Source organism: Parasteatoda tepidariorum, chromosome 1 (genome assembly GCF_043381705.1).
Source record: "Parasteatoda tepidariorum isolate YZ-2023 chromosome 1, CAS_Ptep_4.0, whole genome shotgun sequence".
Taxonomy (NCBI): Eukaryota; Metazoa; Arthropoda; class Arachnida; order Araneae; family Theridiidae; genus Parasteatoda; species Parasteatoda tepidariorum.
This window is the reverse complement of record NC_092204.1, coordinates 8,395,134-8,409,318: the sequence shown is the minus strand read 5'-3', so window position 1 is coordinate 8,409,318 and position 14,185 is coordinate 8,395,134. Positions and strand designations below refer to the sequence as shown.

The window sequence follows — 14,185 nt, the reverse complement described above, 5'->3', positions numbered from 1 at the left end:
TTTCAAATATTTATTTTCAAACTATCTATATTTTAAAAATTGTTTTTAATTATTATTTTATCAATTTTGTCACTATTTTACAAATAATTAAATCAATATTATTTAAAAAATAACTATATTGATATAATTTTCAAATTAATTAATCTATAATATTTTTTAGAAAAAAATCGTTATATCAAAATATTTTCAAATATTTTTCTCTCTTTATTAGAGTGGAATTTAATGCTTCTATCTCCTTTCTTTATCTAAATGCACCCATCACTTATTCAAACTCAATGCTTTCAAATTAATTATGTCAAAGATAATTATGTTATTGTTTCAATGATATAATTATCTTAATGATATTTAATGATTTCAAAATAGTATCACCATTTTTAAAATAATTATATCAACCTTATTTTCAGAATAATTGTTTCGTCATTATTATTTCCAGCCTACTTATCTTATCAATATTATATTGAAATCTTTGTTACAAAAATATATGAAGTATTACTTTCAAAAGTATTTAGTATTATTTTCAAATAGTTTTAAATCTTAAATGCATTACAATAAACAATTTTCAATTTAAACATATTTAGATATCACCAAATAAGAAAAAAGAACTAAAACGATCACATCGGATATTATAAGAAAAAACACTTTATGAATCTAATTTAAGAATCATTAGTCCAACAAAACAAAGGCCTGCATTCTTTATGAAGGTAGAAAAGAGTGATTATAAAATTTGTTTTTTTCGTTGCTGGTCGTTGTTGCCAAATCTATTTCCCATTTTGCATCCAGAGATAAGTGAAAGAGATATTGTCAAAGCATTCTAGTGGTATTCAGAAAGTACCACCTTCCAATTCTTGTCTCTGGATTCGAAAAGGAGTTAAGACTATCCTTGACTAATGCACGGAAGAAAAGAAAAAAAAATGAACAGATCTTTATCGTCTTTCTGGGTGTCATTTTTAGAAGCAGATTTTACGCTACGATAACTATGTACTTTTTTTTATTATTTTTTTTCTTTCACAATTAAAACACTTGACTTCTGAACTTCGTTGGCATCAGATGATGAATTTGCGCTTGCCTTAAATGGTGCGGAGGTTAGAAGTTATTCCAAAATCGTCATTTATAAAGTAATCATTTATAAAACTTGATGTAAACTTTGTTTTATAAATTGTTTTTATACGGTAATAGAGCTTGTCATACACAATTCAGTTAATTACAGTTATAGAAATATCTACGATATTTAAATTACAGTATTTGCCTTAGTTTTTTTCAATATACAGTTCCTGGCCAAATTATTAGACGTAATATAAGATTTTATGTAAAATCTTAATTATCAAGTGATACAGTAGGGAACCGATTATATTCCGGATAACTGATTTTTCCGGTTTTCTGAATCGCGACAAAAAGCAGTTTTTTTTATTGTTAAACCCAACTAAAAAAAGAAATATTTAGAAATAATCTTGAAAAAACAAAGTAATACACTAATGATTATTTCCAAAATGATGGTAAGGTAAACATCTTTCAAAAAAGAAAGAGAAATCCTAAAATCATATGAGGAAAAAAACATTTTTTTAAAAAAAAATGGCAGGAAAATTTATTGAATTTCGTTCCGGTTTTTTGGTTTTCCGGTTTACTGATTTCCGGATAACGGGTTCTGTACTGTACTATACAGTTTTGCTGTTTTTAAGCTGCTGGTCTGCACTTGTTTACATTCGTATATCAATTGGTTAACATTGTAATGAAATACGTTAAAAATAAATACAAATAGGAAGTATATAAAAAATCTTCTGAATAAAAGTCCATCACATGTATGATTAAATATAAAAGTATTGCCTATAAACTCGTGCAAAACATGCAATTATTAAAATACTACAGCGCGTCTAATAATTTGGTCTAATTATTATAAAATACTAATATAATATCTAATGCAATACATATTCCATATTTACATAACATATCGTCTAATTTATCCAATAGTCGAATTTATATTATATATCGTCTAATTTCACCAATTTATGCACGGACGTAAAGAAGTGCAAACGGGTTTTAGTCGCTTAAAAACAACGAAGCTGTATAGTATCACGTGATAATTAAGATTTTACATAGAATTTTAAAATGCGTCTAATAATTTGGACAGCGACTGTATATACAAAATATCGCTTCATTATTTTTACAATTTATGTACTTTTTCACGGTAAAAAATAAATATTCCATGCTCGAAGCATATTTTCAATTCGACATACTACTGCATTTTCTTTTGATTTTAAAAGTTTAGACAGCATCATGCTATCACTATATTTTAAGAATGATTCGCAAGTTTATCGTGTCTCACGATATCGTATATCGTATCTGAATAATTATCACGAACGATTAAAGCGATCCCAAGGAGATGACTCAGGTTCGAATCTCAGCGGTGGGTGGTCGATACGAATTCTGCATCCAACTCGCACCGACCGCAGTTCTGACGCAAAACATCCCCAGTGGTAGATTGATCATGGATTAGAGTCCCCTAATTGTCAGGGAAACCTTAAGAATTTATTGTGGTTTTCTTCTCCAGATAACGCAAATGCGGGTTAGTTCCATAAAAAGTCCTCAACAGAGGCTCGTTTTTCCCAATGCTTGATTCAAGAGTTTTCTTGTCCTCTGGATTGGTTCAAAATTACATGGCTCCAAAGTCGAACATTGATAGTCCCAAAATTGGGTCGACGGTTATAAAATTAAATATAAAACATTGCATATGAACACAATAATATCGCGATCAATATCGAAATCAATAAATATCAAGTATGATAATATAGCGAGTTTTATGGACAATGATATCACGACTATTATTATAATTACCGTGATACGATATTATCGTAATTCATTGGGTAGCAAATATATTGAACAAATAAAAATGTAAATTAGTTCAATTTGATAAATTTTGAGATGTAGTGAAATATAGATATTTTTTTATGGTGTGTCACCTCCTTCGTTTACACTCAGAGCTTAGAGCAAATAAAAATAAATAAAATAAAAATTAAAATCAGTAGGGTAATAGAGACATCCTTGTGTGCAAATCACTATGAATTGAAATATTCAAAATATGTTTAGACTAATACCACAATAAAAACTTTATTCGAAAACATGAAGTAAAAGGTACAAAAATGTACTTCATTCATACTACCCAATGGAATAAATTAAATTATGCAAATTCTGCTTTTAAAATTTTACTTAAATACGAGACTATGAAAATACAGAAACTCTAGATCCCACAGGGAATATAAATATCGAAGTAAATGAAGGTAAAATGTATGTTTCCAAATGAATTTTGCTTCACCTTTAAAAGTTTAGTTCATAACTCTGCTTATTAATCTTAGCACCGTTATCAACGGTCATAAAAAATAAAAGTGACTGTATAAAGATAAAAAAAACTAACCAAACATCACTTATAATATAAAGTTTATTTACTTTTAAGATAAAACAAATATTTTTCGGTTTTTTTTAAATGCAATTTAAAAGAATGATTCAGTACGTTGATATTTTTAAATCATTTGTAAAGAAAATAAAACTTACAATGAGTAAAATAACAAACAAAAAAAAACAGAACACCCTGAATAACTTTCGATCTATTAATCGAATTTTCACGTTCTAATACAGAACGTTAATGGTTCGCTGCCCTAACCTTAAATATGCTAATTATTTAGTTCAGACGATATTTTAAGTGACGAAATCAAACATAAACATTCTCTTAACTTTCTCGAGAACTTAAGGAAATTTTTAAAAAAAATTTACACACAATTATAAAATTATGATCGGAATGATTGGATTGAGGAAAAAAACACTCATGCGAAAAGTAATTTTTATTAAATATTTAATGCTTTTTTTTTATTAATTATTTTGTTTAATGATAATCGAAAAATTTTCAAAAGTTAGTTAGACAAATTTTTGTATTTTTCAAAGTAATGTAATTTTATATGGCTTTTTAATTTTAACGAAATTTAATTTAAATATTTTAAATTTTAACGAAATTTAATTTAGATATTTTAAATTTTAACGAAATTGATCGATTAGTTTCTGAGTTATCAAATTTTAGGTGTCGTGCATTTATCACAGCACTTTAATATACGACTTTCACTACTTTAATTGTTTTAAAGAACAGAACTTTTGGCCTTCAACTTTTTTTCATTTGTTTCTAAAATTTAACATCGCGAGAACGTGGACATTATGCAATATAGGGAATGATATAAAACGGTCTTTTATAAACGAAACCTATCCTGAAAACAAAGGAAAAAAAGAAAAAGTAATCCATACTTCAATAGAATTCCTCTTTTATTAAAGTTGAATCCTGTTGATTACATGCAAGAATATCATCAAATGCATTAAAATAAAAAGGCCATTTAAAATTGTTTTTTTGTACCATTGTTTTTTTTGCTTGCTAATTTGGGTTGGAGGTTTACTTAATGAAATGTCTCCGATAAATATTCTGCAGAAGCAAACAATATTTAAAATCACTATTTTGCATAGAAAAAAATTTGGTTGGAATTCATTAAAACATATTTTCCCTTATAAACAATTGAGAGCCGAGATGGTTCAGGGGAGAGCGTTCGCCTTCCAATGAGGTTAACCGGATTCGAATTCCTGCGATGGCATGTCGATACGAATCCGCATCCGGCTTGCACCGACCACAGTAGTGACGTGATAGACGGTTCATCAGCCGACCTCAGTGGTAGACGGTTCATGGTCCCTTTGCCTTCAGGGTAACCATGGGAGGTTCTCGTGGTCTTCCTCTCCATGTAACGCTAATGCGGGTTAGTTCCATCAAAAAAGTTCTCCACTGAGGCTAAATTTCGCCCAATACTTGATCCAGGAGTTCCCTTGTTTTCTGGATTGTGTTCAAAATTACACAAGGAGACGGAANCTACGCACCCTGATACAAGAATATCATCAAAACTATCATTTAAAATATTTTTTTAACTATTTTTTTATTTTTGCAGATTTGGGTTGGTTTACTAAATGAAATGTCTTCGAGAAATATTCAGCAGTAACAAAAATATTTGAAATCACTATTTTACAAAAAAAAAATTGGTTAGACTTCATTAAAACATATTTTCCCTAATAAACGATTCTCAGGCGATGGCTCAGGGGACTCTAGCCAACACCTCCTAGAAAAGAGTAGGCCTCTGCACGGGTTACCATAAATATCCTTTAGTAGTACAAACGTAATGACATATTTCGTATTTTCATCCACTGCGCAACTTAGTACCCCGAACGTAATGACATCTTTCTTATTTTTCATCAACTGCGCAGTTAACTTCGTCACGTCGGACTACTAATTTGATCCGTGCTGAGGCCTTCATTATTCTAGGAGGTGTTAATAGAGCTTTCGCCTTCCAATGAGGTTCGAATCCCTGCTATGGCAGGTCGATACGAATCCACAACCGGCTTGCACCGACCACAGTGCTGACGTGAATATCCTCAGTGGTACGCGGTTCATGGTTTATAGTCCCTTTGCCGTCAGGCTAACTGCGGGAGGTTCTCGTGGTCTTCCTCTCCATGTAACGTTAGTGCGGGTTAGTTCCATCAAAAAAGTTCTCCACTGAGGCAAAATTTCGCCCAATACTTGATCCAGGAGTTCCCTTGTTTTCTGGATTGTGTTCAAAATTACAAGGCTACGGAATTGAACATTAGAAGTCGTAAGCCCAAAAATTGTGTCGACTGTTCAACAACGGTTATAAAATATAAAATAAAAAGAAGAGTGATAAAAGGTATACTAGATTGAAAAGTATTTTCTGAAAGCTTTCTCACACCGGAAAATTTTATTTTAATGTTGTTGTTGTTGTTTTTTTTATTTAAAATTATTAATAAAAAAATAATTTTTAGAAAAAAAATTTCTTTACGAATTATGTAAATTTCGATACCTAAAAACAATTGAAATATTTTTAGAAAATTTTAAGTTCAGTTTATTGCAAGAATTATTGAAAATGTAAAACAAGGACGTGGAAAAAAAATAAAAAATACAATTGTTTCAGGTAAGTTTTTTTTTTCTCAATAATTGGTTAAGCAGATCGAAAGCAACAGAAACCTTACAAATTAAATAGTTAAAAAAAGTGCACATACAAAACAAGCTTGTCTGTAATATAACTGTTTTTATTTTCAGAAAATCTTAATATATAATTTGAAATATATATCGTTATACATATAACTTATTATATAACGTTTACAAATGTCCACATTCCGTTACTATTAAAGAGTACCATTTTATTTTTTATTTTTTTAAATTCCCAGTTTCGCAATTGTGAAATTAAAACAAAGTTGTATAATTTTTTTTTAATCTATTCATTCATTTCTCTTACGTGGCACAAAAGACTTGGAGTTAAACCACATCTATAATAATTAATTTTGTTAGGTAGTCTTAAATAATAATTTAACTTATAGTTAAATAATCAGATCGTTAAGCATTTATTTAGATTCATTTTGTTAGGTAGTCTTAAATGATAGTTTAATATGTATGGAATAGTTAGTTATGCGTTGACAGGGGTCTGTTTAGAAGAAATTGGGGTCTGTTACCGGACCCTTCACAAAATATGTTTCCATAAAAACGGACCCTTTATAAAATAATTTATTTTTTAATCAGGCCCTTCACAAATTTGTTTATCTTCATTACTGTTTTGTTAATCGAATAAACCCTCCCCGTGGGGGGGGGGAAGAAAGGTGGTTCGAGACAAACTAAGTTTCCCTAAGTTTAAATTCCAAATGTATTCTAAGAAAATATTTCCACTTTTGGAAACATCGTGTGCACATTCTTATTAATATTAAATGACGATTTTGCTTTCTTGTAAATAAATAATTAATCAATTTATATTTATTCATAAAATTAATAGAATATTATATAAATAAAAATTAATTTCTGGCAATTTTTTAAATAAAATACTATAAACTTAAGAATTGTTTCAGTTTACTGAATGCGTAACACATTAAAAGTGATACATAACTAAGTTGTGTTATTTAAAATATGTTAATTGAAATTATTAAAAATGAGTGATTTTGTTTCCATCATTCGTCCGAAATTAATATTCTGATATGGGTAGTATAGGCTAAATACGAAATAATTGTATGTTGCTTCTCTAATTTAGTAGCAGCAATTGTTGAGCATAGTCTTTTATCTATTTACGATTTAAAAACTTCTTGAAAAGGTTTTTAGCATTTTTTGCTATAACAGGACCCTGTTTCCACACATTCACAAAAACTGGACCCTGGTAGAAAGAATGCGACTTAACGCTTATTTTATGTTCACAAATTATGAGTAGTTTTTTCACAATTTTACAAAAAACAGGACCTTTCACAAAATGTCTGGACAGACCCCTGGTTGAGTATTTAGAATAATTTTCTATTTTTATAGAAATAAAAAAACTTTGGTTGTAGAAATTTTAAACATATGGTGCCGCATATTGATATACCAGTTATTGGGGAGGAAGCTTAGCATTCTCGAGCAATATTGTATGCATGTTTTACGATACTCAAACTACGATACTCGATCTCGAGTGGTGAGTGAGGAAATATTACAAGCACGTACTGGAATATTGGGATAAGTTAACTCACGACGGAAATGGAAATAATTTGAACATGTCTTCTGTCTACTATGCTAAAATATCCCGAATCATGCTCATTGTGGTTTGTGGGATTTAATGGCTATCGGACATATTTTAAATTATCACTAAAATTAAATATAGTATAGAACTTTAAAATTGTTAAAATTGAAATCAAAGTAATTCCGCGTGAGCAAAACCACGGGTAACAACTAGTTTTCTGTTTAAAAGATACAAAACTAAAACAACTTTTATTATTATTAAGATAGCAGATATAACGGACCCTTCACAAAATATCTTTTCATAAAAACGGACCCTTCACAAAATAATTTATCTTTTAATCGGATCCTTCACAAATTTGTTTTTCTTCATTATTGTTTAGTTAATCGAATAAACCCTTCCCGGAGGGGGGGGGGGAGAAAGACGGTTCGAGACAAACTAAGTTTCCCTAAGTTTAAATTCCAAATGTCTTAAGAAAATAATTCTACTTTTACAAACATCGTGTGCGCATTCTTATTAATATTAAATCATAATTGTTTTTTGCAAATAAATAATTGATCAATTTATATTTATTCATAAAATTAATTAATGGAATATTATGTAAATAAAAATTATTTTTCTGGCAATTTTTTAAATAATATATTATAAATTTAAGAATTGTTTAAGTTTACTTAATGCGTAACACACTAAAAGTGATACATTACTAAGACTTGTTATTTAAAATATGTCAATTGAAATTATTAAAAACGGGAATGATTTTGTTTCCATTATTCGTCCGAAATGAATATTCTGTGTTGAGCTGTATAGGCCAAATATCAAATAACAGGACCCTATTTGCACAAATTCTCAAAAGCAGGACCCTGGTTCAAAGAATGCGACTTAGCGCTTATTTTATATTCACAAATTATGAATAGTTTTTTCACAATTTTACAAAAACAGGACCTTTCACAAAATGTCTGGACAGACCCCTGTATATTTTAAAGAATAAATTTATGAGAAAGTTATCAGAAATACGAGCGTTACGTAATTTGGACTGTAAAAAATTATGTGAAAAAAATAACATTTCATTTTCATTACAGTGCATATTTCATTGAAAAATACACTGTACCGGTACTTTTATACCAGTAAAAGTAACGCCTTTCAGGGTACTGCTACTTTTTACCGTAAAATTCACGTTTAGCGGAACAAGTTACGGAAACAAAAATCCGATATACCGTAATTTTTGCCATAATAATTTCTTTGAAATCACTGAATCACCGCAAATAAATATTACTGAAAAAATTGCTGTATGCACCCAAAGTGACGATACTTTATACCATAATTCGATACGGAATTTTTTACAGTGCACTTGAAAAAAATTTTAAAGAATTATTTTTAGGAATGATAATTACGTTTAAACTACTTATTTGAGTTTATTATCAGTTTAAATAATAGTGCTGTTTCAATTATCACAATTAACAAGCAAATAAATATAGCTTTTTCAAAAATATGCACACAGTAAAATGTATGCTGAAATTTGTTAAAGATACTATCAAATAATAATCCTATTTAAACGTTATACATTTTTTTGTAAGTAATTATATACTTATTTTAAAAAAAATTTGCAGAATTTGATCTATATTATATGAATGTCCAAAATTGAACTTTTTGGTTGGAAACTTTCGCAATAAATATATTATTGAAAATGAATTTTGCTATAATTTATAGTTAACTTTTATTTTCCTTTAAATAAAAAAATGATAAATTTTTCTCTATATTTATGTTTAATTGTTGTTCGAATTTCAAACTTAGATTTGTGTTATGCTCTGCCCTATAATATAATATAAATCACTATTTTATGCAAATTGTGACGAGTAAATAATATTTTCTTTAACGCTTAATGTGGAAATTACCATACTTTTAATAGATAATGAAAATACCCAGTATGTATAAATTTTAACAAAAAAGAACAGTATCCTTAACTGTCTTTAATTGACCGACTTACCTGGAAGAAAGCTAAAATCCTCAAACTCAAAATCATCCAACGTAAAAAAAGAACTAAATCCACCAATCAAAACGCATCCAGCCTCAATCAACCAATCAAAGAACTTCTCAATATAATCCACAACGCTGACCGTAGCCGTCCACATTACGGCCCAAAATATAAATTCCGCATCAAATTGTTTAACATAGACGTAGAAGCAAGAGTTCTAATTTCTCCCGTTTTTTAAAGTGAATGCCTGCGAAACTGAAGCTATTTCGGTCGGTTTCATTTCATCAAGTGATAAACGCAGCAGCTTATCAGCCATCAAACTATAAGCAAGCTGATAAAAAAGAAAAAGAATTCTATAATAATTCACTGAAACATGTGTTGCTGTCAGATGACGAAATTAAAACACATTCGAAGCGCCTTTTTTTTTAAATAAATCGAACATTTTTCGGAAAGCGTCGGATCTGCAACACGTGCGAGCGTCCCGTCTCCGTATTGGCTTATTATTCTGAACACGTCACCTCGCTTTGCACCTAAAGAATATCAAACTTTAAATCATCTTCTGTCCGAATTGTCTTTTAAACGATACTTATTGTTTTTAAAAAACCGTAACCTATTGTGCTTTTACAACAAAAGGTTCGTATCTTCTGTGGGGGGCAAGGTGTTCTATTCGCCATTTAACACTTTCAGCCATTGTCCTTTGTCTTTGGACAATCTGATATGAGAGTTGTACACTTCGAAACTGATATATCGATAAATCATATGAAGACGAATATCAGTATCGATGAATTATCGGTAGTTTTGTCACGTCGGAACCTTCTTCCATGGAAACAAACCTTTCGTTTCACGTAACTAACACTTAAGAGATTTTGAGAAAGCAGAGTCATAGCTAAAGCAAGCGGGGGGAAATTTTTTTTGTCATTCTTTAAATCTATGTTTCTCATGTTTGATTTACATAATATTTATATTAACTACAAGCTTAGCAAAATCGTTTCATCGTTTATTCACGAACAAAGCAGATATTTACCCTTTGAGAACCGTACGTGATTTAATCCGTCCAAGAGGAAAAATTCGAAGTGAATGATAACATTTTCTAGATAATTCAAGACATTTTGTGTCTTCGTGAGTATTTTAATCTGAGAAAAGGAATCTTTAACGAATGTATCGCGATCCACCGATGATATTTGAGTATCGCACTGAACTATCCTGAAAGGAAAAAGAGCCGTACACTTCCAGAAAATCAGTTCTCAATTGATCGATAATACCGATATTTTGAAACATATTATAGTGAAAGTTTGCTGCAAATTCATGAGGTGTTAAGTGGAACCTTACATAATAAAAGTGGAACCATAATTTCGCCTTAATTGGAACCAAGCTTCCGCTTTAAGCTGAGCCATATTTCCTGTTTAAGCTGAGCCATATTTCCTGTTTAAGCTGAGCCATATTTCCTGTTTAAGCTGAGCCATATTTCCTGTTTAAGCTGAACCATATTTCCTGTTTAAGCTGAGCCATATTTCCTGTTTAAGCTGAGCCGTATTTCCTGTTTAAGCTGAGCCGTATTTCCTGTTTAAGCTGAACCGTATTTCCTGTTTAAGCTGAGCCATATTTCCTGTTTAAGCTGAACCATATTTCCGTTTAAGCTGAACCATATTTCCGTTTAAGCTGAACCATATTTCCGTTTAAGCTGAACCATATTTCCGTTTAAGTTGTTAACAGTTTATAAATGAATTTATTCCAATGTTATGTTATAATATGAAGCATAACTTTAAATAAAGTGTCCATCTAATCGAGCATAATAAAAATCGAAATATACAATTTGAAATTAGCATTAACTTGGAATAATATGTGTTACCGTTAATACATGATATGCCGGCAAACTATAGAATGTTTAGTCGGTGTATAGAGTGTTTGGTTGAACCATATTTCCATAGACAAAGTGAGAAATATGAGAATTATATACTTTGCTTAATCATTGTACAGATCTAATAACAGTCATTCTACAGAATGCGCATGCAATGTGTCAAAGAGTAACTCTGCCGGTTGATTTTAGACATTCTACAGAAAACCGTATTTCATAAATAGACGGAAATTTCTATTGTATTTTTTTAAAAATAAAGGTATGTACATTACTATGAACTGAAAAATTACATTTGATAGAAATCAAATATTACGGTAGTAATGGAAAATGCGACTGATAATAGTTTGGCGAATTGCCCCAATAGTTTGGTCAGGAAAACCTTTTTAATCACATCAGGACCCTATCTTCCATACAAATTATAATATAAAGTTTGAGTCATGTTTGCGGATACCTCCTCACTCTCCTATTTTAAAGGTAAAAATACCGAATCCGTAGAAGGAATGTATACTTACCCAGAGACAGTACTTTGTGTTTGATGTCGAAACATAAAGTCTGCACTAATTAACATATTTTAATTTAAGACCAACCTATTGAGTCCTAGTGCCTGAAAGCACCATCTATTAGATCAAAAAATATTCAGGGTGTTCTTTTTCTTTTTTTTTCTTCTTTTTTTTCTGCTCACTGCACATTTTATACATATTTTACTTAATTTACGGATAAATTAAAGTCTTGGAAGTATGCGTTTTATAAATTCTTGCCTGTAAAAGTAATACTCTGTTTTCTGATATTTCCGAAATATATCTGAAACCTCTATTTTACCAGAAGTCAACGACAAATTTCCAAGATGTTGTTTAAAAATGTTGTTTCCAGAATTCAATTGAATATAAAATAATTAGGTCTATTACAACTTAAAATGGACCAATATAACAAAATACGAAACAAATATTCAACGTTGAAAGTGCTCTAGGAAAATCTAACACAGGCTCATCTTTTAAGACAACTTCTGTTTGAAATTCTATCTGTTCTTATTGGCTTTCTGCAAATTGTAGCACATTTTATCATCACAATATGTTTGCTACCTTTATTCAATGTTTTTACTGTTTTATTGTGCTTTGTTTGATTCCTCGCCTGCTATACGAACACGCGAGTTTTTCCTACATTAATTATGAATAAAATTAACCAGTATTTTGTTTTTTAATTTCATTCATAGGTGCATTTAAACACTCATCTCTTAAAACGCAACATCAAAACATTCTTGAAAAGAAAAAAAATAATCACAAATCAGATCTGAATGCATCTTGGAGATAGTCCCTCTTCATTTGCTATACAGACTTAACACATTCAATGTGGAATTTGCTCAATTAAATCCAATTACAAGTAGCTTTCGAACAAATGTGAAATTCGGAAAGCAGAAACCAATAAAGAGAAAATTAAATTAGCGCTACAAAACCAGCAACGAAATTAATAACAAGCTGTCAGATGCGTTCATAAACCATATAATGACTATGAAACTCTAATCCTATGGCTTTAATTGAATTTCTAACTATTTGAAGCAGCCTTAATGCAGGAATAGTCACCAGGGAAACATACGAAATCAAATTCGTCAGGAAAACTGAGCGAAATTTAAAATCTGATATCCTTTTCACCGGTTATGAATCGATAATTTGCATTCCCCATTACTAATCCATTCGCATAGACATTTAATATTAGCTTTACAATTTCATAATTAAATTTGAAACTTATAAAATTTAAAAAATTGTAGTTTCTTGAAATTAAATCTGCCAATTTTTCCTCCATTCGAGAATAATTTTCCCAAGTGGTAGTAAAATGACTATTGAATTACAATTAAAGGCAGAAGTACTTTTCAGAGAGGCCAACTGCCCCGGACACGCCAAAATAATTTTAAAAAAAAACGGTAAATAACTGCCAAGTAAATTTTGCAAATATTTGACTATTTTGCTTGCTTTTTAAAAAGGTATAACATGACATAAGTACTATAAAGTGGTGAATTATATAAGCCCACGAATTATTTAGAAATAGTGGTGGATAAGAATCTGCAAAATTGAATTTATTAAACCAAGAATCACAATTGATTAACTACCACTTTAAAATGTATATTTGCTGTCCGGAGCAAGTTGGCATCTCTGATTTTTAAAGTTTGTCAAACCTTAAACACACCATTCTGTAGTAGTTCATCTACGTCACATTAGAGCTGCACAATGGGCTATTGGCGACGGTCTGGGAAACATCCCTGAGGATGATCCGAAGACATGCCATCACAATTTTGATCCTCTGCAGAGAGTCCCGTTTCGGTAGCCCGACGACCTGCACTCGAAGTCGAGCACTTGACGGTTGCACAGTTTAACGAGCACCCATACCGCACACCCTCGGTCCCTACGCAGACTGATTCAAGTGGTCACGCACCCGCACACTGACCGCAGCCAGTGATGCTTGACTTCGGTGATCTGCTGGGAACCGTGTCTTAACGATNCTCGGTCCCTACGCAGACTGATTCAAGTGGTCACTAACCCGCACACCGACCGCAGCCAGTGATGCTTGACTTCGGTGATCTGCTGGGAACCGTGTCTTAACGATCAGTCCACTGCGGGACCACACCATTCTGTAATTACCGTGATTTTTGGTACAGGTTTAATTTATTTATATTTAATGAAACGGTGACAAACTTAATAAATTAAAGAATTAAATAATGAAAGTATGCATATCGCTATCACTTAAAATACAAAAACAAAATCAGGAAAATTCTAAAAATTTACAGCACAACAGAATCACTGCAAAAATAAA

At 30.7% G+C, this 14,185-nt stretch overlaps 1 protein-coding gene across 2 annotated transcripts in view; it reads right to left on the bottom strand.

Annotated features, from left to right (window-relative positions):
- The window catches only part of LOC107440181 (Golgi-associated plant pathogenesis-related protein 1), a 51,862-nt gene that overhangs the window by 25,759 nt on the left and 11,918 nt on the right, over positions 1–14,185 (bottom strand). The window contains exon 1 of one of the 2 annotated variants that reach the window (XM_016053026.4): positions 9,541–9,819. The exons of the other annotated variant lie outside the window; for it this stretch is intronic. Within the exon in view, the coding sequence (XP_015908512.1) occupies positions 9,541–9,685 (145 nt within the window). The 5' untranslated portion in view covers positions 9,686–9,819. Of the gene's footprint in view, positions 1–9,540; positions 9,820–14,185 lie in introns of those variants that run through there. 2 annotated transcript variants of the gene reach the window in all.